The sequence below is a fragment of the Phalacrocorax aristotelis genome, chromosome 3 (genome assembly GCF_949628215.1).
Source record: "Phalacrocorax aristotelis chromosome 3, bGulAri2.1, whole genome shotgun sequence".
Classification (NCBI taxonomy): domain Eukaryota; kingdom Metazoa; phylum Chordata; class Aves; order Suliformes; family Phalacrocoracidae; genus Phalacrocorax; species Phalacrocorax aristotelis.
This window is the reverse complement of record NC_134278.1, coordinates 116,199,453-116,226,874: the sequence shown is the minus strand read 5'-3', so window position 1 is coordinate 116,226,874 and position 27,422 is coordinate 116,199,453. Positions and strand designations below refer to the sequence as shown.

At 52.3% G+C, this 27,422-nt stretch overlaps 4 protein-coding genes across 7 annotated transcripts in view; 1 reads left to right on the top strand and 3 right to left on the bottom strand.

Moving 5' to 3' along the window:
* Nucleotides 1-278: 278 nt before the first annotated feature.
* LRRC73 (leucine rich repeat containing 73) lies at nt 279-6,606 on the bottom strand. Its single transcript, XM_075089230.1, has 6 exons — nt 6,177-6,606; nt 5,560-5,720; nt 4,420-4,542; nt 3,085-3,185; nt 2,222-2,405; nt 279-739 (listed from the first exon to the last, which is right to left on the bottom strand). Exons 1-6 carry the CDS (start codon nt 6,446-6,448, stop codon nt 669-671), a joined length of 912 nt encoding a protein of 303 aa, XP_074945331.1. The 5' UTR covers nt 6,449-6,606; the 3' UTR covers nt 279-668.
* Nucleotides 6,607-11,381: 4,775 nt separating this feature from the next.
* Nucleotides 11,382-16,967, bottom strand: YIPF3 (Yip1 domain family member 3). The gene is made up of 9 exons (XM_075089227.1): nt 16,611-16,967; nt 16,321-16,527; nt 16,141-16,247; nt 15,477-15,522; nt 14,996-15,088; nt 14,383-14,514; nt 13,739-13,852; nt 13,149-13,272; nt 11,382-11,869 (listed from the first exon to the last, which is right to left on the bottom strand). Exons 1-9 carry the CDS (start codon nt 16,683-16,685, stop codon nt 11,748-11,750), a joined length of 1,020 nt encoding a protein of 339 aa, XP_074945328.1. The 5' UTR covers nt 16,686-16,967; the 3' UTR covers nt 11,382-11,747.
* A 30-nt stretch (nt 16,968-16,997) lies between these two features.
* On the top strand, nt 16,998-20,360 carry POLR1C (RNA polymerase I and III subunit C). The gene is made up of 9 exons (XM_075089228.1): nt 16,998-17,129; nt 17,225-17,296; nt 17,394-17,501; nt 17,963-18,095; nt 18,215-18,334; nt 18,539-18,691; nt 18,870-19,019; nt 19,579-19,695; nt 20,046-20,360. The coding sequence occupies exons 1-9, from the start codon at nt 17,055-17,057 to the stop codon at nt 20,162-20,164; spliced, it is 1,047 nt and encodes a 348-aa protein (XP_074945329.1). The 5' UTR covers nt 16,998-17,054; the 3' UTR covers nt 20,165-20,360.
* A 1,920-nt stretch (nt 20,361-22,280) lies between these two features.
* XPO5 (exportin 5) overlaps nt 22,281-27,422 on the bottom strand; it is a 30,383-nt gene continuing 25,241 nt past the window's right edge. For 3 of the 4 annotated variants that reach the window (XM_075089213.1, XM_075089214.1, XM_075089215.1), the window contains 6 exons: nt 26,618-26,680; nt 26,013-26,095; nt 25,155-25,262; nt 24,831-24,968; nt 24,508-24,672; nt 22,281-23,979 (listed from right to left, as the gene is read on the bottom strand). In XM_075089213.1, coding sequence (XP_074945314.1) covers nt 23,839-23,979; nt 24,508-24,672; nt 24,831-24,968; nt 25,155-25,262; nt 26,013-26,095; nt 26,618-26,680 — 698 coding nt within the window. In that variant the 3' untranslated portion in view covers nt 22,281-23,838. The remainder of the gene's footprint in view (nt 23,980-24,507; nt 24,673-24,830; nt 24,969-25,154; nt 25,263-26,012; nt 26,096-26,617; nt 26,681-27,422) is intronic. The other variant, XM_075089216.1, reaches the window with a different exon arrangement.

Below are 27,422 nucleotides of genomic sequence, written 5' to 3'. Positions count from 1 at the left end.
CTTCACCAGAGGGTGCATGGCTGGTAACAAGCTCCCTACAGCTGGGCTCGAGACCAGCCCTCTGCCTCCTGGGCAGAGGGAAGGCCTGGGAGAAAGCAAATGGGGCTGTGACCAGCCTCCCTCTAGGGCTAGGTGAGCATCATGGAGACCCTGCCTCTGCAAGGATAGAGAAAGCCCACAAGCTGGGCTGGCAGCTTGCTCCTGTCACTGGGCAGGTGCTGGTACCTATCGGCATCCGCCCCATCAAGGGCACAGCGTGACGGAGGCCCACACCACCATGAGTGTTGCCACATCTGTGACCTTTATAAAACTCTCATTGTAACAGCAGTACAAGCAATAGAAAGAACATCTCTTATACACATCTGAATAAATACAGCCTGCACCCTGCGGGCACAGCCAGGCGTGGGGGGGGGGAGGCAGGGCAGCATGAGTTACACATGCAGCGACTGGACAATCACAAGCGGCCAACAAGGCGCGTGACAACACGGAGACACGTCTAGAGATTTGCTCAGACTAGGCTCCGGCACTTGGAAAGCCAATGGCGGCATCAACAGGACGTGAAATGTGTAAGATGGCTGGGGCAGCCCACTGGAGGCAGGGAGGCTAGCAGACACGCTCCCCCAGCAGGCACAGTGCTCTTCTCGGCAGAAGCAGGCAGAGTAGCCCAGCTACATTTCTGTTTCTGCTAAGAGGCTGTCACCGAGACCTGATGTCATCAGGACCATCTGGGAGCTGGAATCTGTGGCAAGAGAGGGAGAAAACCATGAGCTGTTTGGGCTGCCAGAGACCATGGAGCTGTACTCCAGATCCAGAGGTGAGAATGAGGAATTAGAGCACTGCAGGGTAGGAAGCAAACTGCTGAGAGGATTGTGAGATTAAGTAGTAATTAGGTCTACGCTGGCCATGCAGCAGAACAGAATCAATGTTTGGGAGGGGAGAAGGCAGAGACAGCAACAAGAACCCAGGGTGGAGACCTGCATTTGTTATCTTGACAGCTGAGAGGAACATCTGCTCTGAACCCTCTCCACATACACTTGCAGGTGATACTGTTATGCTGACCCGGCCCTGTGCAGACCTTTAAATCTGCACTCACCAAGTATCTTTTCAGCTAGAGGGACAGTGTCCAGGTGGGACTGGCTGGCGGGCTGCAAGCCAACCAAACCTGTGTAGGGTGGTGGTGTTGCCTTCCTGAGAGCAGGGAATGCAGTGGGCAAGCATCCATTTTATGGCAGCAGAGGCCTGGAAATCCTGACTCTGTGCTGCATGAATGGAGGGTTTGTGCAGCCCTCCCCGCCTCAGGAAGGTGAGGGCAGCTTGCTGGCTCTGTGAAGGCACTGAGTGCCAGCCAGGAACACTGCAGCTCTCTCCATGCCAAGCGAATCAGCTGCAAGGAGGATGGGCACGCACAGCAAGTGAGAAACTCAGCAGGGAACCAGTTTCCCATCCAGAAGCCTTTTTAAACAGAAAAAAATTTGTCGTCAGGGAGGAGATCTTTAGTGCCTGTGTGCTTTGGAGCCAGAGTCCTACATATTCAAAACTGCTGTGTGGGATCTCTCTTTTGGGGATCAATTTCTGGAAACTGGATCCAAAACTTGGCCAGAGCTGTCGGTAAAGGATTTTTATGGCTCTAATAAATGAGGATCCAGATGTTTTGAGGCCCAGGGAGTGGTTGTGATATATCATATACACAATATACAACAGGCTACTGCGATCTCCATAATATACTTTTTTTTCTGTTACAAGCAACAGACAGGCTGTGGCACCTGGCTAACCCTTCACACATTTGGGACACAGAGGTAGGAATAGCTGATGCTGTGCAGATTGCAGGGAGATTCTGGAAGCAGTAAGGAATGAGATGAGTTTTGGCTAGGATGCCTGGCAAAGGCCCCTGAGATCTTTAATGCTCCTGCCCTTGAGTTTTAAGACTTTGTAGAAAGATTTTGTTCCTGCAGCATCAGGGAAAGCACCTCTGAAGTTCTGTTTTCACTCTTTGCAGCAGCCGCATTGTCCTTGCAGGCTGCCTTTCCCAGCACAGCTCAGCCCAACGCTATTTAACATGAAGGTCGTGTCTGGAGGTGGTCTGGATTCCAGTCACAGGGATAAGGGACAAGACCCCATTCACCAACCCCACCATGAGAGACTAGTTGCACTGGAAACACCCCGGACACCATAATTCCTGCCTGTCAGCCCCTGCCCGCAGCCCAGGTCCCAGAGCTCTTACTGTTCTGGCAGATCCAGGGGTTCTTCTCCCTGGCTGTGACTTCGCGAGCGTCTGTCTCCTCCTCTTCCTCACCCTCTGAGAGCAGGTCAGAGATCTGCTGCTGCAGCTCAGGACTAATGTTGTTCTCTGCCAGGATGAGTGTCCGTAGGGCTGTGGGGTAATTCTCTACCATGTCCAGCAAGGTCTGGGCAGAGAGCAAGATAAACAGGCTGACAAGTAGCACAAACAGCAGCTAGGCTGAGCAGAAAGAGCTTCAATGCTCTGTCTCCCTGCAAACTCCAGCCCTCCTACTTCTTACTTCTACCTCTTCTTAGCCTTGACCTCCCTTTGCCAGGCTTTGAGAGCCTGAGGACTTCCCATCTTTCTATGGGAAGAGCTGAGCCTGGATTTCCTGGCTCTATCTAAAGAGGAAGGGACTGCTCTAGACCCTGTTGCTGCCACGTATCCAGGCTAGTCCCTTCTTTGCACTGGGAACTGAGGCTCCGAAAGGAGAGCCTCTGCTACCAAGCCTTGGCCCCTGTCTGTCCAAAGAGCTTTAGCTCTGATCCTCAGTCACAAGTCCAACCCCGTACCTCTTCCAAGAAAACCAAACTACAAATAAGAGAAGTGTATTTCTCCCTGCTGAGTTAAGGGACATCCAGGAGCCCTAGGTCAGAGCTGTATCTTATGAGCTCCTGCTGTGGTTGAGTGCAGTCGGTCAGGGGAAAGCAACAGCACCCCTGGGTGCAGGGATGGAAGGGGTTGTATGTGGATGCAGGGAAGAGGAATGGAGGCAGGTACAGGTCCTAGGGCCTCTATAGATGGCCAAGATCTATGCCCTTGAGATGTCAGTGATGCTGTAGAGTAACTGTAGGCTGTCATACCTGGGCTGACTGGTTGGTAAGTCCTGTTCCCTCCAAGTCCAGAACTTCAAGGGTTCGACTGGAGGCCACAGCGACAGCGAGCATCCCTGCTACCTGGTCACCTGTGGGAGAAGCAAACTGGGGGTATCAGCAGTGCCTGCCTTCCCTCATGTAATACCACATGCCCTCATGGGCCTGGGGCTGTCATGGAAACATCCTCTGAGTATTACAGCCATCAGACAATCTCCAAATCTCAGTTACCTTGGGTGGGGGGGAAGCTGTTAACTGAGAAAAGAGACAAGGTAAAGGTGCACCATTTTGTGGTCAGGGGAGCAGTCACTGATTATCAGGGGAACATGAAGGAATGCTGAGAAATTACTTTTATTCTCCAAGGAGCTATATCTTCCCAAATCTCTTTCCTACTCAAGGATGTAAGGGCCTTTAAGAGTCCCTGTAAGGCATCCCAGCTAAAGAATAAAGGAGTTGAATATCTCAGTCTAGGGGGAGGCTGGAGCCAGGCAGAGGACTCTGCACCAGCTGACAGACTGCCTGCCTGGAAAGGGGGCAGACTTTTGGGGGTGGACGCAGAAGGACCAGGAGTATTAAAGATTGATGCTGGTGAAGAGACAAGACTCCATCATGTTCTCCTGACACTCCTCAGCGAGTGCCAAGACACTATACAACTGTGATACTGTCTCTTGCAAAAAAACCCAGACTGCTGTCAGGTAACACCCTGATGCTTTTCCAGTCCAGGAGGAAGTACTTGGTCAGACAGACAGGGCATGGAGGGAGGCTCTGTTTCCAGACAGGGTTGGGGCAGGGTGGGGAGTGCCCTGCTGATGCTCAAGGAGGCAGGGCCGGGTCTCCTCCTCACCACCTTGCAGCAGAGCTGGAGAGAGTTGGTTTCTATGGCAACGAGTGCCAGGCTCTCTTCCTCCTCCTCCCTGCCTCACCAGGAAGATGAAGTGGGCGAGCACAGGGACATACTGCAATGCCAAGCCAGCATCGGAGCCCAGGGCTTCAGGAACAGGGGAGATACGGAGGGTCAAACATGACGACAAAGGCAGTGGAACAAACAAGGCACAACCTCCTTTCTGTACCTCCCCACAGGGCATGTGGCCACCTCACGCAAGCTGAGCAGTAAGGCTGACTTTCCCTACAGCTGAGGGTGCCTGGCAGGGTGAACTTGCTGCTGGGGACCAGAAGGGACCTATGCAGGAAACTGCCCCATCCTGCTGGATGCTCTGCTGCCCTTCTAAAGCTTGGTCCCCAGCCACCTACCAGCACAAGTTGCACAAATGCTGAGAGGCAGGAGTGCAGCGTCCCCTGCTCCTCCTCCCTGCCCCCCCAGCTTACCTAGAGGGTTGTAGTCCAGGTTCAGCACACGGAGCTGTGAGCTGTGAGCCACTGCAATGGCCAGTCGTCCCCAGCCTTTGCTTGTGACACCTGGATTGGCGCTCAGTGTTAGCTCTTTGAGGCCTGGAGAAGAGAGAAGCCAAAGCAAAGCCCTAGGGTCACTAAAGCAGTCTCAGGGGAACTATTTCAGCTAACCAGAACAGCTTTGAGTCCTGTCCCCTGTACTCCAATGGGCTAAAGGGTTTGAGTTGCTCTGACAACTGTCATCACATGTTTCTCTGATCAGTGAAATATTTCACTCCCTTCAGCAGTAACCCTTCATTTGCCCATGCTGTGACTGCCCCGTTTCTCTGCTCTCCCAACCTGTGTCCTCCTTACCCTAAATAGCAAACACAATGAAAACAAGTAAGGGGTGTACAAGGTGACTGACCAGGAGAAGAAGGTGGCACAAGGTGACAGGTTGGAAAGAGGGTAAAGGGGACATTAGACTCTGAAGCCTGTGTGTGGGAGGGGTGGCCAGCAGAGATAACAGCATCAGTGACACTGGGAGCACAGAGAGGAGAAGGTGCTGGGGAGGGGTAGAAAGCACTTTGAAAGTCAGGAGATGGGTGTGGTGTTACCTCAGCACATGCCAGCTCTCAGCTTAACTGGCCCACCTCTGATCACCAAAGATCATCCCCTGCAAAGTTCTGAGTCCTGGCACTAAGACTATGACCATGTAGCTACACACTCACAGAGTGCACCCCCAAACAGGGACAGTTCCCAGGCACTGGCAATAAAGCCAAGTGCTGAGGTGGGGGCACACCATGTATTTACCTATGGTCATTATCAACACATAAATACAAAATAATAAATTCAAAGTCCAAGCTGTCCACTTCTCCAGTAACCTGTTGGTCACTGTTGGTCACTGTTGGTCACTGCCAGCAGGACAGATCAATAGCAGAAAGCCCATGCCTGCCCGAGGAAACCACTCCTCTGCTGCTTGGCTTTTCTGCTCTGCTTCAGCTGGGGAAAGAAATTCCTTAGCCCAGACAAACTACAGAGCTTGCCTCCTCCAGGGCTGAGGATTTACTGCTGCATACATCTGCTTTATGTAAAGCTCCGCTGGTCATTATGCAGCCCACAACCCCCGGTGCTTACCAGACTTGGCCCCATCAGGTGGCAGGAGCCCACAGATAAGGTTGATGCCTTCATCACCCAGCATGCAGTCTCCTAGATCCAGAGCCACCAGCGAGGGGTGGCTGGAGAGAGCAGGGTTGAGGAGGGCCAAGCCTGCATCTGTCAGGGGACTCCCATGGAGGCTGTGCAAGTAAAAGGGAAAATTACTAGGCAGTCTTCTTCCTGGGGGCTTACTGACCCGATGGGAAGGAAGAAGCGATGAAATAAGGAGGATGACAATCCTAACCCCAGGTGGGGAAAAAGAACAAGGAAGCCTCCGCTGTGAGGGTCAGCTGGCCATTACGGTGACCCTCCTCTCCCGGCCGGGACGAGGGGGTGCAGGGGAAGTCAGTGGGGCAGCGCAGGTTGGAGGGGCCACGACAGAAAGCCAGGGCTGCGCCCAGCTGGCAGGGACAGAGGTGGCTCCCTCCCAGCCGGGTGAAGGGCAAGGGGATACCCTCTGCAACGTCAAGGGCGTTTTTCCTCCGACAAGACTTAGATTCAGCGTCTGACCCGGAGCTATGAGCCCCTGAAACACACGTCCCTGCTCGGGTGGGAGCCAGGGCACACCCCGCAGACCCCCGCCCTGGCGTACTCACAAGAGGGACTGTACGGAGCGGTTTGTCTTCAGGGCCTCGGCCAGCTGCTTGACGCGGTTGATGTTGGAGACGATGCCGAGGTTGAGGTTGAGCTGGGCCAGGGAGCGGGACTCGGCCGCCCCCCGGCAGACGTGCCCGAAGTCCCGCTCGGAGAGCTGACAGCCGCGCAGCGACAGCAGCCGCACCGAGTTCTCCCGCAGGCTCTCGCAGATGTCCCGGATCTCCGCCCCCGACAGCGTCTCCCCGGAGATCTGGATGGACCCCGGCAGCATCTTCCCTCGGCTCGGGGAGCCGCCGCCCGCCGCCGCCCGCCGATCCCGTCGCGGCGGTTGGGCGCCGGGGGGAGCCGCGCTGCGGGCCGGCGCGGGCGCTAACGCCGCCGCCGCTGCCGTTGCCGCCACCGGGCAGTCCCGGCCCGGCCCACCGCGGCCCCGGGGGCGTCACCGCCCAGCCCTACCGGCGGCCGCCGGGCCGCCCCGCTCCACTCGGCGGGACCGCCGCCCCTCTGCGGGCGGCGAGACGTGGGGGAGCCATCGGCAGGGGCTAATCCGGACCGGCGCCGGACTCTGAGCCCCGCGGGGCCCCGCTGCCCCACTGCACCAGCATGGCCAGAAGGGAGCCGGCCAGCCACGTCGCTCCCCGCCCCGCCCCGCCCCGCCCCGCTCCGCCCGCCCGCCCGCACCTGCCGACCGCCCCGCCTCTTCCCTGCCGCCCCTCTGGGCCCTCCTACCGCCCGGGGCGGGCCGCCGCCGCCTGCCGCTCTCCCGCGGCCCTCGCCGGGCAGCGCCGAGCGACGACGGACCCCCCCCATCCCACCCCGACGTCCCTCGCCGCCATCTTGGGCGCCACTCGAAGCCTGCCGGCTCCTGCCCGCCGCCCTGAGGCGACGGCGGGACAAAGGCCGGCAGGGGACTTCTCCTGGCGCTGCGGGGGCGCAGGAGGGCAGGGAGGGAGTGAGAGAGGGTGGGAGAAGCCCTGGGGAAGGGCCCTCCCTGCCGGCACCGCACCCCCCGGTCTGATCAACAGCAGTCTTCTGCCAGCTTCTGTGACATTTACGCTTAAACCTGCTACACCTCGAGCTTGGACCCGTGGCTCAATGGTGAGGTCAGTGTGAACGACTCCTCATGGCCCATGGCTTGCGGAGCCAGTGCTCAAAGGCAGCTAGTGAAAGGCAGAGGGGTTGGGGAAGTGCCACAGGCTTCCATTTTCCTGCAAGCACACAGCTTTTACCCTCAGCCTGACCCGAGGTGTGAGGGACATACCTCACCCCCTGCTAATTCACAGGTACAGATCAGAGGGGTTTGTCCCTTCTCTCCCCCCAACCGGTAATCCTGTATTTGGAGAGAAATAGGAAGCAGGGCCCCTGCGTTCTCAACTCCACTGAGCTGAAAAAGGAAGCCAGTGATGTGGAAATTAGGTTAAACCGCCTAAGTAGGCAGCTTTCTGCACATAACTAATCTGGCTGCTGCATATAGCAGCGCTCAAGTGAATTCCAGTCCTGTGGGTAACTCTGGGACAAACCCAGGGCCCTCTGCTCGGTTTGCAGGCCAGGTTAGCAGAGAGGGGATGGAAAGTGAGGGGAAAACAGGATGTAGAGGGGGAGGTGAAGCAATTCTCCATTGAAATGGAGGAGCAAGTTGCCTGAGCTGAGGTCTGCACGTCAGGTCTGGAATGAGACAAGGGGAACAGCAGATAAGAAGCTGGACTTGGATGTCAGCTTTAAGACTTTGGCTGCAGCATCTAATTTACGGTGTAGGTGCCATCATGCCCTTTGAGTAATCCATTGCTGTTCTATATACGCACCTCCCTGTTTCCCTGTTTTACAGGGGTGCATGGGCTTGATACTGTACCTGCAAGCTGTGCCAAGATCAGACCACTGGCCTGGCAGCATATCTGTGCTGGGATATGAGCTGCAGCTGTGAGCATCCAGCTGTGGTTCAGGTGATGGCTTTCAAAAAAAGGAGCAACTGATCTCTAAGGTCACATTAACTGGTCCAGGTGAGAACGGGATCCTGCATATTGCAGGGCTGCAAGGGCAGAGGCTGGATGTCAGAGTGGTGGGCAAGGGGGTGATCAAGGAAATACCAGCTGCTGATCTGTACAGGTTGACTGGAAAACTGCACTCAGTCTTACCTCGCAATTACCTCCAGGCACTAATTAACCCACGCTTCATTAAACAGGCTTTTATTAGAGAGGTGCTTGGAGGAGAGCCCCTGGGACATGTCCCACTTCAGTTGACAGCAGCAGTTCAAAAGCATGATGAAGGTGCCTGAGTGCTGGTATCTTCGCTGCCTGTTGTCAGGAGCACATTGAGGAGACAAGTGTCCTACCTTGCTTTATGCTCAAATATATTGCGAAAAGTGGCACAGGAGATATCGGTTCAAAACTTTTGCTTGCTAAACTTAATTAAGGGCTGTGCAGAGGGGAATTTGGCAGTGGTGTTTTGTGAAGAACTAGATATTGCTTCCTTGTCATGTGCAGGTACCCAGGAGGTATGAGGAAGGTAGTTTATTGTTTACCTACTGGGGGGACAAGGAATGAGAGTTGACTCTCTAGACTGATGCCATTAAGAGCCAACACAGAAACAGAGAAACAGTGGATGAGGAGCAGCTTAAGTGAAACTAGATGCAGGAAGGAAAACAAATGGGTAAAGAAACAGCCTACCTATAGCCCAAAACACAACTGAAGTGACACTTATTACAACAAGGATGGACTGTAAGAAGGGTTGGACTCCCAGATACTGCAGAGGAGAGGAGGAGGTCATAGATGTTTTAATATACAATTTGTCTTCCTCTTTCTAATCTGACAGTTTTATGTGTTTATTTCAGCTTTAATAAAAAGGGACTTACACAGTACAGAGCTACCCTTCAGCAAAAGGGGAAGGTGATGGGGGGGAGGAATTATTTCAGATTTGCTATGAGGGAGGAAGGAGAAAATTATTTTAGATTTGCTGCAAGAGCCATGGCAGGAAACAAATGCAGAGATAGTCTGGCATGATAGGGCTGTAAGGCTTATCCTGATAACTAGAGGACTTCAGTGAGCACTGAGAGATGCCCTCCCACAAGGACTTTATGAAGGCTGCGTGCTCAGCATGCTCCCTAGAACTGCAGCACGCATGCATTTCCCTGCAAAAGTATGTCCCTCTCTGTCAGCAGAAGGAGATGCTGAAGCTCTCAGCTGAGTGCTGAATTTCTGGCAGTACAGACCAATTCAGCTTCCAGCTGCTGCTGCACAGAAAATTAATCAGGACTGAAGAACTGGAGCAGAGCAAGCCCCACAGCTTCCCACCCAGAGGGTGGTTGGTTGTTACCCTGGTCACCTGTCCTCAGCTGACATGACACACAAGCTGCACAGGGAAAGCATGAAGAGTTTGCCTGCTGCTCTCTCCTGTGCTTTGAGTGAAAACACAGGGAGCAGCTTCATCCCTCTGATTTAGTTAAGTGGCTGGGTGTGGGAGGGGAGCGCAGCTCTTCTCCAACAGTGTCTGTAGATCAGCAGCGATAGCATTTGGCACAGAATAATTTTTCTTCTTGGCTGGACTTATTCTAGTGTCAATTGTCTCTTCCTTTCCTACCCCTCTGCCTGTGCTTGGAGAGTTTGCACCAAAAGAAACAGACCCATTCTAGACTGCCAGGGCAAGTAGTGCCAATTAGAAACCAACCTCCCGTGAAGTTATAAAGAAGGAAATACCAGAGTCATGCAGCATTACAAACACACACTTCCATCTTGTCAAGTCTGAAAGTAATAGGAATTCTGGGAGCTTAAAGTGGTTCAGTTGGTCCAAAAAACCATAGAGACTACTACTCAAATAATTATTTGATTTCTCCAAACAACTTGCTCCAAGTAGTGTTCTTCAGCGAAAATGTTTCCTCAAGGTTGGGGCTGGGTGTGTTGGGCCAGGAGAAGAGAGTGAGAGAACATGTCTATTATGCTAGTGTTTGTTAGCAGACAAGCTTCTTGCTCTTGGAAGGGGAACAAATTATGAATTCAGGAATAAGGAAACAGTGGAAAGTAGGCCTGTGAGTGAAAATGTGCAGGCCCTATCCACTGACATTTTTAACTGAAGCAGATGACCAGCCTGACAACAGTATCTGGCACTGTCTTTCATTACACCTTGGCCCAAATGCCACTTTAGCTGCACCCTCTGCCACTAATACAAGCAAGGGGCCAAAGAGCACAGTTTTGACATGCCTTCTGCCTTATGCACAGCTAACTTGTAGGTACACCGAGGGAAACATCTTGGTTTTTTTTCCAGCCTGAGCATAAAGGTGAACTACTCTGAGGAGTGGCTCCTCTCCTCCAGTCATCCAGAGCTACAGGGAGGAGGTGAAAGCCATCTAGCATCTAACAGCTTTCCATTCTTGGACCAGTACAAGGTAGAGCAGTGAGGGAGGGCTACATCTGAACTACGCAGCTGTGAGTGACTGCAGTGCAAGTAAGCCTAGGCTCAGCTGGGCTGCTTCCCCCACTATTACTGGGGTTTTCCTGCATGGTAACCAACTCTGTTATCATTGTACACTCCCCCAATTTCTCCCCTTGTTTAATGTAAATGCTGGAGAAGAGTTTACCAGAGACTCTCAAGGCTCCAGGAGTCCTTTCAGTAATAAGGCCTAGGCTTAGCTTGAAAAGCCAGAGAACACACAGCAGGCTGTGTCTGGGGGAGCAGGATGCCGCTCCTACTCAGACCAATGGCGAGACAGCCCCATGGCTGGGAGACATGATGGCAAGCTGTGTCAGGGTGAGCCAAGGTGAACTGGCCTCTTCAACAGAAGTATCCACAGAAGACCATGCACAAATGTGACTGCAGGGGCAGCACAACTGCCGTCCCACAAGCCACACGGGCAGAAGGGTGATAAGAACAATAGGTGCTGCGGAAGCATGGAGACATAAATTTCTGACACACACAGGAGAAGGGACAGCGAGGTGAGACAGCAGCTTGGATGAAGTGAAAAGAGCGGGATCAATCTGGAACATGACAAGGAAGAGAATGTGGTTAACACTGTGCTGTTCCTGAAAATCTCCAGAGAAACTGAAGTTCCTGTGCCTTTTGGAAAAGGTGCCCAAGAGAGGCCATGTGTCACACAACATTTGAAGTAGGACAGCAGAAAATTGCAAAGAATCCAGCTTTGAGTCTAGGACAGGACAGATAAAGGCGTAGAGACCCAGCAGCACTCTCCCATTACACAGGTATGCTCAAACACAAGATGTCATTCAGCACCAACATCAATTTAATTCTTCCCTCTTCAGGACAGGAACAGGGCAGATAGCCCTGGAGTTACATCAGCAAGCAGAAAGAGGGGTATAAGGGACAACTGTGCTGGGAAATCCCAGCTAAACACATAGGCAACAGAACCACACAGCCCAGACCTGGGTGGAGGAACAGTGTAGTTCTTCTGAGTCACTGAGGTGCAGTCCACTCCGCTGCCCAAAACTGCAAGTCAAAGGACAGGTCCAGGAAAACTAAACCAAGTCTTCTTCCTGCTGTTCTGTCCAGTTCCTAAGAGGCAGCAGGTTATTATGGCTCTATGCAGCCCCAAAAGTAGTGAATGAAGCAAGTCAAAGTCTGTGAAACTACAGGGCCAATGCAATGGCTTTGGCTGTTGTGTTCAATACAGCATTGGGAACAACTGGAATGTCTCTGGCAACTCTCTGAAAGGGTGGCACGTTGGGTCCTTCCAATGTGTCCAGGATACCTGCAGGGAACAGAAAGGGGAGAGTGGCAAGAATCAGTTCAGATGCAGATGGCATGTTTCATCTTGCTTTTCTTTCTGGCCAGGTAGTAGCTGATGGTGGCAGGGCCCAACATGTGAAGCACTTGGAGGCAATGGGAGGAGACATCTAGCCTCAAAAAATGTACAGCAGTAAACACCTCCATCCAGAGGCCACAAGGTACAGATCAGAACTGGAAAACTGTGTGTTCCCAAGAACACAGAACCTTTCACTCTGAGGGTACCAGATCCAGTCCCCTGCCATTCGACCTGAACCCAGACATTGCCAGGGATACTGCTCTGCTGAGGCAGCTTGATAAAATCCTCTCCCACCTCAACCCAGCACAGACCCTGCTCTTAGACCAACTGTTTGCTTTCATCCTGAGGCAGACTTGCAGACTCACATCAGTAGCTGCAGCTGGGGGTGCAACGTGGAATGTGTATCTCTGCAATGTGAACATAGCCCGTGCTTGGCAGGAAACATGCGTATTGATGCACTGTCCCCCAGTTCCTGTCAATGACCTTCTCAAGACTGATAATCAGAGATCCCTGAAGGATAAAATATAGTCCAAGCAGTTTTCTATTTCAGCTGCTGAAAAGTTGCAGATCAGTGCTCAGAACCTTTGCCGTAAGAATGGATCCAGGAAAGAACAGTATTTACACCTAAAAGGACTTGTAACACTGTGGTGTAACCGCAAATTACGCAGATTTAGCTGCAATACCATGAACAGATCTGGCTGCCTAAACTCAGAAAGGTTTTTTTTTTTGTTTTTGTTTTTTAAGGGGACTTGACTATGTATAGCCTGGTAAACTGACTGGGGAAGATGCAGCTTCTGCCATAAGCATTGTACAACACAAGATAAAAAAAAGGTGTTACACAAAGAAGAAAAAAGACTTATGACACATTTCCTGATCAGAGAAAAGCAACCTGACTTCAGCAAGATTCAGGAAGGACATCTGCATGCAAGAACAGTCAGTGCTGCAACACTTCACTTGTGGGGAAGGAATAAGCATCCTGCCTCACAACTTGTGTCTTAAGTACTCCAAATACTAAAACTCAGTGCACAGAGACCACCCCACATGTACCTCCTGCCCTACTTTCACAGTTTCCTCTAATAAACCTAGTGCTGGTCATGTTTAGGTTGTAAACTGGCACAGATGCCCTCAGGTCAGATCCAAACCATCCATCCTTTCTCTCAGAACAAATACCCGCTCCTCTTCCCCCAGGTCTAACAGGATATGTCTTCATATCTCCCTTGCTTACCTTCTACCACCTTGTGGTAAGCAAAGTGCAGATAGAGGAGGAAAAGCATATGCAGAGCAGCAAGGGTCCCACACAGGATGAGCCGCTGGGTATGTCCCACAGTGCGCGACACCAACACAGCAACCTAAGTGAGAGGTGGAAATTAGAGACAAGGTAGCTGCTACCTGAGCCTCTGGCATCGCAGTCATGAACACTCAGGAGGATGCTCCAAGCAGCAAGAGCCAGCGGAAACACTGCTCAGAGCCTTTTCTGCAGTTTGCATCACCAAATCAGAATAATGCGACTTCGTTTCACGTAGGTGAACCTTGCCCAGTTTCATCAAGAGTTCAGGATGCTCGGGCATGGCTCTCCACAGCAGCAGGGACTGTAAGGGAGCAAACCTCCTGCATGTTAGAATGCATGAGGATATTAAGCCAAGCGTCACCTCCATATGCCAGTGGCCAAATGACCGGGAGCATCAGGATGTTCTTCACAGCAGCCTGACTGCTTGAGAAATTAACTGCCTGGCCCAAGGAATAGAAAGCAAACAACACTTCCCTCCCTTTTTTTTGTCCCTAGGAGAGGACAGCCCCTGGCTGCCTGTCCCTTACCATTCGTAGTGTAGAGAGTCCACCAACACCCAACCAGAAGACATAAAAGAGGGAGTGGAAGTGGATATTATAGGTGACAAAGAGAGTGATGCAGTGTCCAAAAAGGCCATAGCCCTGACAAAACAAAAATGTCCATGTTACAAGCGTCAGTCCCACAAAGGGCTGTTGATCAAGAGCACGAGCAGCCTACTCCTGCAACGCTTTGCCAAGGCAAAGCTTCGCAAACCGCTCGTTCGATGCCAAAGAGTCAACCAGCACAAGAATTTTAACAGCAGCTCCCACCCAGATAATCTGTCTGAAGGATTCACAGGGATGTCAGAGATTGCAGCAACTTGGGAAACGGAGGAAAGAGCCTCCCATTCCAGAGAAATTGGAATCTCCAGTTTTTTTACCACCAGGCTTTCAGATCAGGAAGTGCAAAGCAGGAGATCGGCACGAAGGAACTGCCTCTTTGTGCTATTGCCGTGCCAGGGTTGGGGCAGGCCAGAAAAGCATCCTGGAATTCCAGGCTGTCCCAGTGCAGTCACCTGGGACCACTGATTTACAAGGACCTTTCCAATTCTCTGGGAAGAGCTCACAGGCCACCCTCATGCTGGAACACTGTGCAGCCAACCCACACCATGGGGCATCCCATTGGTACATACCAACAGTGACAGCATCTGCACCATTGTGATTTGTGCATTGCACAGATATGCCAGGAAGTAGATGAAGGAGGAGACGCCCAACCAGTAACCGAAGCAGGTGCCAATGGCTGTGCCCATCAGTGTGCCTTCTCTCTGTGGAGACAGCATCAGGATGAGGAGGGCTCAAAGAAGTGAGGAGGAACGTCTGGACGACGCTCTTAGTTGTATGGTTTAGTTTTAGGTGTTTCTGCGAGGAGCAGGGAGTTGGACTCAATGATCCTTATGGGTCCCTTCCAACTTGATATATATTCTATTCTATGATTCTAAGTGACCTGCCAGCACCCAAATCCCACCCCTGAGAGTTCCCAGAGCCTCTCCAGGCATTATCAAATAGCTGCCTAGCAGCACCCAGGGTGCCATGTGACCAACGCCCTAGCTCTCCCAGCAGCAGAGCATCATGACTTTCTCATGTGCCCTTCCTCCCATCCCCAAACCAACAGGCTCTTCCTCAAATCAATCTACTTTTCAGCAAGATGCTATTCAGTCATGGAAAAGGTTTCCTCTCCCTTTCTAGTATCACTACAACAATCCATAGCCCAGTCAAACCACAACTTATCACTGAGACTTGACGTACAATGATGGTGTCCGAGGTCTTCATCCCATGCAAAAGGATGGCCACCAGTGTGAAAACCAGCATGAGGGGTCCATAAAGCTCACCTGCAATCTTCTACAGGATTAGACAGATCAGGGAAGGTTTGGTTAGTGTGCCTGAATACCAGGCTCCCCACCCCCAGTGATGCAAGAAGTGCCTCAAATGAAGTTTATCACCTATCTGCCTGAGAAGTAACAGCGAGGCCACTGCTGACAGGAACCAGGCAGATAGGTTGCACGAGGAGTCTGTCATGTGTGAAATAAAGAGGTCTAGAACTGTACCAGCACTACAGGTAGCAGATCTGCTTTTGGAATAACCACAGGAAAGGGTTTACCAATATTTTCAGGGAGACAAAAACCTTAGAAACTCAGGCCCTTAATAACATAAGCTACTTTTAGTTTTTCAAGGTGTCTGCAGGATGTTTGCTTGACCATGGAGTCTGATTCAGCAAAAGGGAACTCACCTGTGGGAAATTAATCATCTTCACAGGAATCATGGACTCCAGCAGTCTGCATCACAGCAAAGCAGGGAATGACATCAGGAGCAAGGAGGACAACAGGATGGTTAACAAAATGCTTCAGAGGATCCCATACACCCATTACCAGTGTTTTCTGCTGTGATCGCAGGCCTTGGGGGACAGATTTTTTCTAAAGGGTCACATAAGGTAACCGAAGGAAACAAACCTCACTGTCAGTGGGTTAGCTTTGCTGGGGAGGATTCAACGAAAACAATTAGGGATCCACTCAGGGATGAGAGATTATGGACTGGAAGGAAAGGCACCTTCCTTCATCCAGCCTCACAAAACTTTGCCTTTCTGGACAGAGCTATGTTGCAAGCCCAACAGAAGCCACATAAGGCATCCAAGTAGTAAAAGGCTGAAGATGCCCCAAAGCCCTTTTTTCTGCCCTGAGCAGCAGTGCTGGGTGCCAGGGCTGCCAGCCCACCTGGGAGACCTCATTAAGGACACCAGGACAAAGTGCAGCGTGTTTCCCCACACCTGAGCTCCGCTGCCAGCCTACTCTGGCTTGCCCGCTCTGGGGGGACAGCCAGCCTCTCGCCGGCAAGAACCCGCCAGTCCCCCCTCCCCGCTCCCTTCCGGCAGAGAGGCCAGGGCAGGCCCTGCCCACCTGGCGCGCACTTGGACGGGCTCCACGTCGAAGTAGGGCCGGAGAATGTCGATGTTGGCGTAGAGGCTGAAGGCCCTGGAAGCTTGCCTCTTCCCCGCCTGCCACATCTGTGGAGAGAAGGGAGCTGGCAGCGGCGGGCGGCCTCTCCCGGGGTGGGAGGCGGCAGGGGGCCGCGCTCACCTGGTCAGCCACCTGCCGGCCCAGCTGCCCCCGCAGCCCCTTCATGCCTAGGAACTCCCCCTCCTCCTCCTCGGCGGCCCCCGCCTCGCCCTCCGTTTCCTCCTCCTCTTCCTCCTTCATGCGCTGGTGCATCTCCCCCATGTCCTCGAAGCTGGAGCCCGACGTATCGTCCATGTTCTCCATGTCGATGACGGCGGAGCCGCCACCCTGCGCCGGGGCAGAGCAACGTCAGCGCCCGCTCCGCTCCGCTCGGCCCCGCGCCGCCGCCACCACCTCCAGCCCGGCCCCACCTGCATGTTGTCCTCGAAACCACCCCAATCAGCGGCGCCAGTCCTACTGCTGCCGCCCGCCGCCGGTGCGGACATGGCGTCCGTCCCGCGCCGCGCTGGCTGCGGCCGCTCACCAGCCCCGGAGCGACCGGATGTGACGTTAGCGGAGGTGGGAACGTGTCTCCAAGATCTCACGCAGGCCGCGTTGGGGCGGGCGCGTGGGTGCCGCCGCCATTTTGTGTGTGGCGCGGGGGTGGGAAGGGCGCAGTGGGGTAGGGGAACGGCAAGACGGTGAGGGGGAGAGGGCGGGAGGGGTGCGCTGCCGCAGGGACCCCCGCCCGGTGGTGGGGGAGCGCCGCGCTCCCAGGTCACGGCGGAGCCACGCATGGGCGGGCGGAGGCACGTCACGTGCCGGGGTGCGCCACTCCCCCTTCGGTCACCCCGCTGGCGGCGGCGGCGGCGGCAATGGCCATGGCGGCCAAGCGGGGCACCGACGAGATGCGGGACCGCGTGGTGCTGGGCGAGTTCGGCGTCCGCAATGTGAGTGGGACGTCGGGGGGCGTCGGGGGCCACCTGGCGGCACCTGGCCACAGCCCCGGCTGCCCTCACGGCCCCGCCTGTCTGCCCCCGCCCAGGTCCACACCACCGACTTCCCCGGCAACTACCCCGGCTACGAGGACGCCTGGGACCAGCGGCGCTTCGAGGAGGTACGGGAGCGCTGTTGGTTGGGGCCGTTGGGGGCGGGGGTCGGGTCGGGTGCCGCACGCGGCGCCCGGCATGACCCACGGCGCGTGGCCCGTGCAGGCGTTCCGCGTGGACATAATCCGTGAGGAGGAGGGCGCGCTGGAGTTCGACATGGTGGGCATCGACGCCGCCATCGCCAACGCCTTTCGCCGCATTCTGCTTGCGGAGGTACGGTGCAGGGAGCTGCGGGGTGGGGCTTGGGGCGCTGGCCTGGGAGCGTGGGTACGCGAGTGGTGGGGAGTGGGGAGGGCCCTGCCTTCTGTCAGCCCTTGCAGGCCGGTGCTGGGTTTGGAAGGGAAGTTCTGCATGCCTGTCAGGAGCCCAAAGAGAGTTAGGGCCTTAGCAGCACCAGCAATAGTGCTTGTTGCTCTTAAGGGTGCTGTGTGTAACAACAGTGGATCAGCCTCCCCCTCACCTCTTGTGATCGTTTGTTTTAAAAAGGAAAAAAAAAAGTGGAAGGCAGCATGTTGGGTATAAGGGTATATTGGGTAGCCTGGTTTGGCTGAGACACCACTGAAAAGAGTCTGCGGGGCAGTTGTTTATGGGAGAGAAGGGACAGTAGCTGGGTATTCTGTTTGCATATAGGTCAACTGTCATCTTACGCTGATTTGATCTCTCATCTCCCTGAGGTGCCAACGATGGCTGTAGAGAAAGTCTTTGTGTACAACAACACATCCATTGTGCAGGATGAAATTCTGGCTCATCGCCTGGGCCTCATCCCTATCCGAGCAGACCCTCGCCTCTTTGAATATAGAAACCAAGGTGAGAATCTTGGATGAAATAGAAATATCGAAGGTTTCCCCCAAAGTAGGAAATCAGGGTCACATAAACTGGGCAGAAGAGTGATTCTGGAGAGGCTCATGCTGTTCTCTCCTTCCCAGGAGATGAAGAAGGTACAGAAATTGACACTCTGCAGTTCCAGCTGAAAATAAAATGCAGCCGAAACCCTCAAGCAGCCAAAGAGTCATCTGATCCTAATGAACTGTATTTCAATCACAAAGGTGAGATCTCTCCTAAAAATAGGTGCTGCTTTTTTTGCTTTTGGTCTTGGGAGACAGGATTTGGTCTGTTCTCTCAGTGCTGTGAGCAGAGCAAGCTAGTTCCCTCATTCTGCTAAATTTAGGTTTTGCTATCTCCAGCCTTGTACAGGTCAGCAACCTGTTTTGAGACAGCAGCTGGCTGATGCTTGTGGCTTCTCTTTGCAGTGTACAGCAAACATATGACTTGGGTGCCCTTGGGGAATCAGACAGACCTCTTTCCAGATGCTGACTTTCGACCTGTTCATGATGACATCCTCATTGCACTGTTGCGACCTGGCCAGGAAATAGATGTGCTTATGCACTGTGTCAAGGGTATAGGTGAGCCATGGGTCCTGGGGTGGCAGGAGGAGGAGTGTGAATGCTTGGGCTACGGCACAGATGTGCAAAGGGGAAGGGTGGAGAACTGGCTTTCCCCTTGGAACTTTAGGCCCTGGCATCCTTGCATTCTCGTTCCCTGCGGCTGGCCCTCGTCCTTGACTCTTAACTCTTCACGCAGGTAAAGATCATGCCAAGTTTTCTCCTGTGGCCACGGCTAGTTATCGACTGCTTCCTGACATTACTCTTCTGCAGCCTATCGAGGATGAGGCAGCTGAGATGTTGCAGAAGTGCTTTTCTCCTGGAGTCATTGAGATCCAGAACATCAAGGGTACTTTTTTCCTGCTCGCAAGTGCCTTTTTCATCACAAGCCTTAGCAGAGGCTGATTAGAAGCTAGAGCCAAACCTTGCAGAGACAAAACCACATTGTGATGTTGTCTTGCCAATCAGCAGCCATTCATGCTATTCCGAGCCTGGTTTTATGGATGAGTGGCTGTCATGTGTAGATGTGTGAGGTGATGAACTGGGATCTCCCTGAAATGCTAAGGCATCGGGTCTCTGCAGAGCTCTGCAGCTGCTGACTGCAGCTTCCGATACTGTTCAGTTGTCTGTAAGCCTGGGTAGTGAGTTTGCTCTTTCTAGCAGCTGTGCATGGAGAAGACTTCTTGTGTCCTGCCCAGGGACAAGCTTTGTGTTTGGGTTGGAACTGTTCAAGAAGACCAGTTCTGTGAGGCTGGAGTTTTGTGCTGGGGATGTGCTAATTCTTTGTAGTTGTGGCTTTGCTGCCTTTGCTGATGGGGGAGTGCATGTCTGAGGGGTGACCACCTGCCATGACCACAAGGCACCCATCTGCTGTAGGTGTCCATCTCATTTCATCTCTTCCTCTTCAGGAAAAAAGGTGGCAAGAGTAGCCAATGCACGGTTGGACACATTCAGCAGAGAAGTCTTCCGTCATGAGGGTCTAAAGAACCTTGTGCGCCTGGCAAGAGTACGAAACCATTACATCTGTAAGTGTCCCATTTTGCACAGAACACAGAGCCCTGCTGTGGTTTATGTAAACAAGCAGAGACTGGCCAGCACATACAACTGGGTCTCTGCCTTTCCCTTCTCTCCTGCCCCTCTCATCAGCCTTCATGCATTCATATTCCAGCGGGTAACTACTGAGGTTGTGGTTTGGTGTTGCTTGGGAATTTGAATGTGTGCTTCCTGCCGGCAAACGTAACCTCTTCTCTGGCAGTGAAGATCTGGCTTGTTAGTAGTGCTGTGTAAGGAAAGATGAGGTACAGAAATGCTGGAGCCAGGTGTAGGAGGAAGCTACACGGTAGCTGCGGCTGTGCTGACTTATGTCTCTGTGCAGTTTCAGTGGAGTCAACAGGTATCTTGCCTCCAGATGTGCTGGTGAGTGAAGCCATCAAGATCCTGATGGGAAAGTGTCAGCGCTTCCTGAATGAGCTGGACTCTGTGCCTATGGAGTGACCAGGCTGTAGCTGGGAAGCATATCCCTGCGCTGCTGTTCTGGGCTTCCTGCACCTGCCTGCAGGGGTGATTCCTCTTCTGTAAGCAAGAGGTTTTGAGGTGGGCTTGTTAAGAGTCTTAGGACTATCTCTGAATTTGTTGTCTGTTGGTAATGAGCCTCAGTGAGGCGATGTACTAAAATAAAGGCTTTTCTTTACAGCTGTCTCCTTTTGTGCTGTTCACAATTGTGAGACTGTAATATGCAGAGAAGAAAGTGGCAGCGTGTCTAAAGATGAGTAATAGCATTTATTTTAGATTGCATGCAGTATGTGAAAAGGACTGATACGGCAGTGTAGCAAAGCACTTTGCAGCGCACACCAGTGAGATTTAACAAGTCAGTATCAGTGTAGGGCTGTTTCGCAGGTGTCTCAAACAAGCTCCAGGGTAGTTAATGTGGTAGCTAAAAGGCTGTACTGTCAGTGGGCTGGAACGCGCCTCTCAGCCTTTATTCATAGGTGAGTTGGGGTTGTTCAGTCTGGAGAAGAGAAGGCCTCCAGGGAGACCTTATTGCAGCCTTTCAATATATAAAGAGGGCATGGAGAAAGACTTTTTACCAGGGCCTGGAGTAACAAGACAAGGGGCAAAGATTTTAAACTGAAAGAGGGTAAACTTAAGGTTGGACATAAGCCTCTTTTTTTTTTTTTTTTTTTTTTAAGATGAGGGTGGTGGTGAAATGCTGGAACAGGCTGCCCAGAGGTGTTGTGGGTGCACCATCCCTGGAAGTGTTGCAGGTCAGGTTGGATGGGGCTTTGTGCAACCTGACCTAGTGAAAGCTGTCCCTGCCCACAGCTGTGGGGGTTGGACCAGATGGTCTTTGATGGGCCCTTCCAGCCCAAACCATCCTGTGATTGTGATAGATAGTACTGGGTTTCTCTGTGCAAAGGTGGGGTTTAAAACTATGCTCTGTAAGGACTGACTGTCCCTTCTTAAATATCTCTGGGTACAGCATTTCTTCCCAGGTGTTAGATTTGACTACACTGTTCTCCCTTTCAGTGACTGAAAGTACTTTGGGCTGACCTAGAAGCAGACCTGGATGGTGGAGGGCAGGTGACAGTCAAAGGCCTGTCTCTACCCAGGGACCTTGCAGGTTAGTCTCAGTGGTAAGCACTACTGTTAGGCAGCACCAGGTAGGCCTCAGCTTGTGAAAGTCTCTTTTGACAAACTGATGAAGAAACTGGAACTTCAGAGAAGGGCTGGGAGTAGTGGTGTGTCCCAGTTGCATAAGTCAATCCTCACTGCGATGCTAAAATTTAGTGTAGGAAATCATACTTTTTTCCCTACCTGTTTAACTGGTCCATAGTTACTGACACTGTAAACATCCTTTAGGTGTTAATCCCATTTGAAAAAATAGTAGTTTCTATCCGAATCCTTCAGTTTAAACAAGCTGAAGCAGCTTCTATGCTGAGCTGGATTACAGCTGGGGCCTTGGGAAAAGGTTTTGTAACAAAAGCTTAGATTGACATTGCTCAGGCCCACCTCTCTGAGGGCTTCTGCTTTTGTTGTAAGAGACCTTTCATGCAGCCTTTATCAGGTAAGGGGCCAGACCAAAGGCAAGAGCTATGTCACCTTCCTGTGTTACTGAAAAGGTCAGTTAAGAGCATTATGGCTAAACTACAGTACTATCACAAGACATTGCTCCTCCCAGCGACAGCAGGGGGAGTAGGTAAAGTAGCTTGGAGGCTACTTCAGTAGCATATGCACTTTTTTGTGCACTGCTTCGCATATTTCCCATATTGCTTATGGGACACAGCATGGAACAGCCATGCCAAAGGGTTTTGCTTTGGCAACACGTACCCTTCAAGCTGTAAACTGGGACCTAGAAGCTGTTGTGGAATTAATATAAACCACTTGTGAGTGACACATAAATACTTTAAAATGCAATTTTTTCCCCTTGCCTTCTAATTTAATTATGTAGTCTGGAATGGTTCATCCCCTCCCTGATAATGTATGTTGACTACCAGCAAAGGTGCTCTCTCTTATTCTAGGTACCAAAAAAGATGTGCTGAACAATCCTTAGGCAGGCAGGCTGGGCAGAGCAGTGGTCTCAGATCTTACAGAAACAGATAAGAGAATAAAAATGAAACCATGACACCATGTATATGAAACTGGAATAGCTTTACTGACATTCAGAGGTGTAACACAACCAGTTCAGAGACAGCTTCAGATTTAAACATTCCTACAAAAAAGGGTCTAAAAACCATTAAAAAAAACCCCCCTTGTGTCTAGCATGAAGTCACAGAATGTTAAAAATATCACAACACAATAAATACACCTGGCCTTTGCTAGGGCCAGGAGCCATGATAGCCCAGAGGTTAAAAAAGTTTGAGGCTGGGGAAAGTGGAGGGCGCTGGTGCAACAGCAGGGGCAGGAGGGTGAGTGGATTCCCAAGGCCTGTTTGTCCTTTCTACGCTCCCACCCCTCTCCAGCTTTTCTGTCCAGCCTGTCCACATGGAGACACCACCTTCTCTGCCCATCAGTTTATTACTTGTTCTGTCTCCTGAATGGCAAAACTGCTAGCTAGCTCTGGCCAGACTCTCCCAGCTCCTGCACTAACAGTAGGATAGATCATGTGAACCATTCATCATGTAAGAAGAACCAGTATTGCAGACTGGAGTGGTTTGATGGCGTCCCATCTCATCTAAAACCCAGTTTCTGACCTGGCTCCCCTGCCTGTAAACTGCAGTATAAAGCCCACCCCACCCCACAATTCTCCAAGAAGTACCAGACTGGGTGAAAACATGGATTACTGTCACCTCCACAGCAACAGGGTGAGGAGGTCCCTTTTTGTTTGCAGGTGCTTCAGGTATTGGTCCGGCTTTTGTGTACCCTGCACTGGCCATGTTCTAGTCTACAGGGCATGGTAAAAAGGGGGGGGGGGAAAGTCTGTCCTGCTCCCCCGAGAGATGTCCAAGAAAGGCTGGCACAAAGTAAAAGCCTTCCATTTGGCTCTGGGTAGAACAAGCTGTATGATCAAATACATATACATGTATCTGTATATATATGCATTACAGTGTCTGCCTCCTTCTAGAGAGCAGCTGCACCTTAGAAAGGCTGACCTCGAGGGAGATCTAGAGCACTGCTAGGCTTCCTGGCACACAGCCCTCAGCCCAAGGCTCAGCATCCTGGAGGGAAATGGATCCATTGGAACACCAGTCTGCTAGGGAAAAGTGCTGATGGGCATGATGGGAGTGTCTGATGTGTTCCCTGCAAAGCCCGGCTGCTAGTACCCAGAGGAAGATTAGGGTGGCCCCTTTTCACATGGTGTACTACTCCGCCTTTGGCCTTAATCCTAAACCCCAAGGCATGAAGTGGAGCAAGAGTGACCCAGGGCTACAGGATGACCAGGCTTTACCTAACAGAGTCTATGGGCTCAGCTCCCGCCTTGCAGAGAGGCAGAGGTCTGAAGATGCTCATCTGATGGAGGGAAGGGGAAGGAATTGGGGAAAGCTTAATAGACTGGTTCAAATGCCACTGCAGGCCCCATCCCAGTGCAGGGAGGAGAATGGGATGGGACCCATGAGGGGCTTTATTTAGAAGAACGTTTGTGGAGGCGATGACAAGGAGAATCTAATGTGCTTTCTATGAGGAGAGACAAAATATAAGGTAGGGGAGGCGATGGTTGCAGCATCCCAGGCTCAGGGCTCAAAGAGTGCAGTGAGGCCCTCTCCATCCTCATTTTCTAGCACATCTGTCTCCAATGATGGCTTCACCTTTTTGAAGAGAGATGGGAGGTTCCGGATATGAACCTCCTTACGGAACTGCTCCCCGAGGGGCTTCTGCAGAGGACAGACAGGCAGGCATCAGTCATTACCGCCTTCAGAGCCCCACTCAACTTGGGCAGCCCACCTGCAGATCAGAGGCAGACCCCAAGTTCTGAGCACTCCCTAGGCCTGGACCCCATGCTTGCATTTTGGGGTTTCTCAGGCCTGGTCCTTCCCAAGTGCCCAGCTCCCTAGCTTTTAACTCAGCGTGCCTTTTAACTCCAATGCCACCATCCTCACAAGAGCCCAGCGGCTTCATTCAAACATTTTGAACACCCTGTTCGCCCGGCCACCCTGCTGCAAGGTACCCCCTGCCTCTCAGTGAGAAGTCATTGCTGGAGGGGCCAGGCAGCCTGTGCTGCTGTCCCCACCGTACCTCCAGGTTGAAGAGAGACAACAAACCCTGAGAACGTGCTGCAACAGCTTCCTGGTTGGGAAGGGGGGTGGTTGGGGAGAGCCAGAGGTAGGCTGACTGCCTCGTCATTTCTGCAAGGTATGGGCATGAAATGAAACAGGTTCATTTTCCTCCGGGATATCACCTACCCCAATGCAACCTGTGATGAGGCGCTTGAAATGATCCTTCCGGCGCTTGTCTGCCACCTTCTGCAGTGTTGGGTTGAGTAGCTTTGAATCAAACTGCTCCAAAGAGTCCCTCTGGATGTCTGGGATCTGCTCCATCACTGCCTTCAGCTCAGCGTAGCGAGGGCGCTGCAGGGAGAAGTACAGTTAACACAGCTCTGCTAGGGGAGCAGCCCTGCCCTCCCTGGAGGGCTGTTAGCTCCTCTGCCCCTACCCAAGCAGGCATGGGATTAGTTTTCCACCACTCCCCAGCCAACCTGGCATCTGGACAAACAGCAGTGTCTTACCAAGGCCTCGTAGATCTGGAAAGCCAGGTGGACAAGAGCTGCCATGCAGCCATCGTGCTGCCCATGTGTCTGTAAACCCTTCAGTACACTTGTGAAAAACCAGGACACAGCATCGGGCAGGAGGTTTCCTGGAAGCACCTGCAGCCAGGAAGAGGCACCGTCAGCATGGAAGCAGGATACTGATGCGTGACTGCCTTTCTGCAGCAGTTTGGTCTTCTCAAGGGAGAAGGGTGCCCAGGGGTGAAGCAGCCACACTTCTCACTACATTCAGAGCTTCCTCTCCCAACCCTGCCAAAACTAATCCCTTCTTCCTCCCAGAGGTACCTGTTTGAGCAGCGGCCAGCAAAGCTGTGTTGTGGTTCTTTGGCAGGACAAGGTGTCCTTCCAGGAGAGGGATGTGTAGGCAGTGATAAGCAGCGCAGTGCAAACATCCTGAAAAGGAGTAAGTGAAACTAGTCAGAGGAATGATTTCCCACCTCCAGGGTTCAAACCTGAAGGGAGCCAAGCAGCAACCCAGGGACTCTGCAGGAGCTCCCTGGGGCTATCTTCTGAAAATCCTGTATACTGCTGCTGCTCCAGCTACAGGTGATCACAGGCACCCAATGTGCACTGTCATAGCCACGAGGAACCAACATCAAGCAACCCTGCTCCCTTCATCTCCCCCGGAAAGGCCCTGGAGCACCCATGGACTCCCAGCGGCTGCTACTCTCAAGTCACTGCAAAAAATTCTGCAAGAGCTTCTGAGGCATCCACAGAAAAGGACGAGTACAGAGGTATTGGGATGAAGGTAGTCTGTTAACACTTTGGCTCATGTGCTAGCTCTGGCAGATTTTACAGAAAAAAAGAGCTGCTGGATTAAGTTATTTGTTGTGAAGGCTGGAGCCCAGGACGGAGGTAGAGCCAGGGAGCATCCTGGGGGCTGAATGCCCAGGGCCTCACCCACAGAAGGGCTGAAACTCTGTAGGCGGCATGTTATACTGGATCCCAACCCCCATTTCCTTTCTGGCTTCTGCAATCATTAGCAAGGCCCTTAAAAACCACATTACGTCCCCGAGAGAAGATTCTCACACTGGGGAATGCTCCAGCAGCCTAGATCTCTGTAGCAGCATCTGGCTGCACCACAGACAAGCGTGACAAAGAGTACAGGGAAAGGATGGTGGAAGTCAGAGCATGCGCTCTTACCTCCTGCTTCATCAGACACTTGCCGAGCTCGGTGAGCTCTGCGCTGGCAGGGGGAGTCACCTCCGTGGCCATCGCCTCATCATCTGCAGAGCAGAGAAAAGGCAGCACTGTGAACATGGCCTCCAGAGGACTGAGGGAGACACTGGGAGAACTAAGCTGGGAACCAGGGGACAGCACACAGAATCAGTATGCTGGCACAGCTTGCCAGAACGTCTCTCTACAAGCAGAAAGCACTCATCCTTTGTGGGGCAGGAACAGCACCCAGCTAGCTACCTCCATCTCTTGGGAAGACCATGCACATACCCGTCCTCTCCTCAGCCCTCCTTTTGGTACCTTAAGAATCCGTGCTGCAGCATGCTACCTGTAAACTCCACAGCACATTCGTTCCTAGGCTGGACCAGGTTTTTCTGTGGCCTGCAGATACACTGGGCAGGACAGAGCTGAAGGCTTCTGTCATGGTTTTGGCCACGACAAACCACAACAGCTTCTTACCAAACCTATCCCCTCACACAGAATTTCCATCAACAGGCCAGCCTCTCCCTCAAGAAATGCATGAAGAAATGGGAAAAGTGCTTGCACACACCAACAGGTGGGCATTTACTCACCGTCTCCATCTACAGCAGCAGTAGTGTTATGCTCAACACCTTTCTTAGAAACACAGCAAACAGCTGCAAAAACAGTTGCAGGTCAGAGTTGCAGAAAAGGGAAGATGCTACTTCAGAACATGCAGAGATTATCCCAGACTCTGATGGTCTCACAGCTGCTTCAGGCTCCCCCAGCTCTTACACAGTAGCTGAAGAATCTGAAAGCCCAGTATAAAAGCCAAATACTGCACTACCTGAAAGGCTGAAACACCCCACCCACAGCATCCTGCAGTGGAACCTGCTACACAGTGGCTGCTTCACCCTACTGAGTTCATGACTGAGAACCAGGAACATGCAAAACCATTTGAAGCCTATAACCTGAGAAGAGCAGCATCTTAAGGCAACAAGGCAGATCAAGAAAGGAGATATAAGGTTGAGGCCCTGTAATCTCTATGCAGAGTCAATTTTCCCAGCATCTCCGCTCAAAGCCTCGCTGGCAAAAACACAATGTTGTAGAAAGGGAACACAAAAGAGACTGCCTGGGAGGGGGGACTCTTCCCTTCTGTCTGGCTAGAGACACGGCAATTGCCAGCAACAGAACTGCTCTACACTCAGGTTGTCCACAAATCCATGTCCCGCATTGGGCTCCAGGGCACAGAAAGGGAGAACCCAGATTACAAAGGAGGACTGGACTCCTACAAAAACAGTGCCAAAAACATGGAGCCCTACACAAAAGAAAGAAAACTCTCTTCTGAAGGTTTTTAATTGATCTCTTACTAGTTTTTAGCTAAGATTTTGGCAGAGTTAGCTGTCTGACACCTAGCTT

Coding starts and splice junctions, on each gene's coding strand:
- POLR1C (XM_075089228.1), top strand. CDS start 17,055: ATGGCCATGGCGGCCAAGCGGGGCACCGACGAGATGCGGGACCGCGTG. Junction 17,130..17,224: donor GCGAGTTCGGCGTCCGCAAT/GTGAGTGGGACG, acceptor GCCCCCGCCCAG/GTCCACACCACCGACTTCCC. Junction 18,692..18,869: donor GCACTGTGTCAAGGGTATAG/GTGAGCCATGGG, acceptor CTCTTCACGCAG/GTAAAGATCATGCCAAGTTT.
- LRRC73 (XM_075089230.1), bottom strand. CDS start 6,448: ATGCTGCCGGGGTCCATCCAGATCTCCGGGGAGACGCTGTCGGGGGCG. Junction 5,721..6,176: donor CGCTCCGTACAGTCCCTCTT/GTGAGTACGCCA, acceptor TTACTTGCACAG/CCTCCATGGGAGTCCCCTGA. Junction 4,543..5,559: donor ACCTGATGGGGCCAAGTCTG/GTAAGCACCGGG, acceptor TCTCTTCTCCAG/GCCTCAAAGAGCTAACACTG.
- YIPF3 (XM_075089227.1), bottom strand. CDS start 16,685: ATGTCCGCACCGGCGGCGGGCGGCAGCAGTAGGACTGGCGCCGCTGAT. Junction 13,853..14,382: donor TGCAGATGCTGTCACTGTTG/GTATGTACCAAT, acceptor TTGTTTTGTCAG/GGCTATGGCCTTTTTGGACA. Junction 11,870..13,148: donor TTACCACAAGGTGGTAGAAG/GTAAGCAAGGGA, acceptor TGTTCCCTGCAG/GTATCCTGGACACATTGGAA.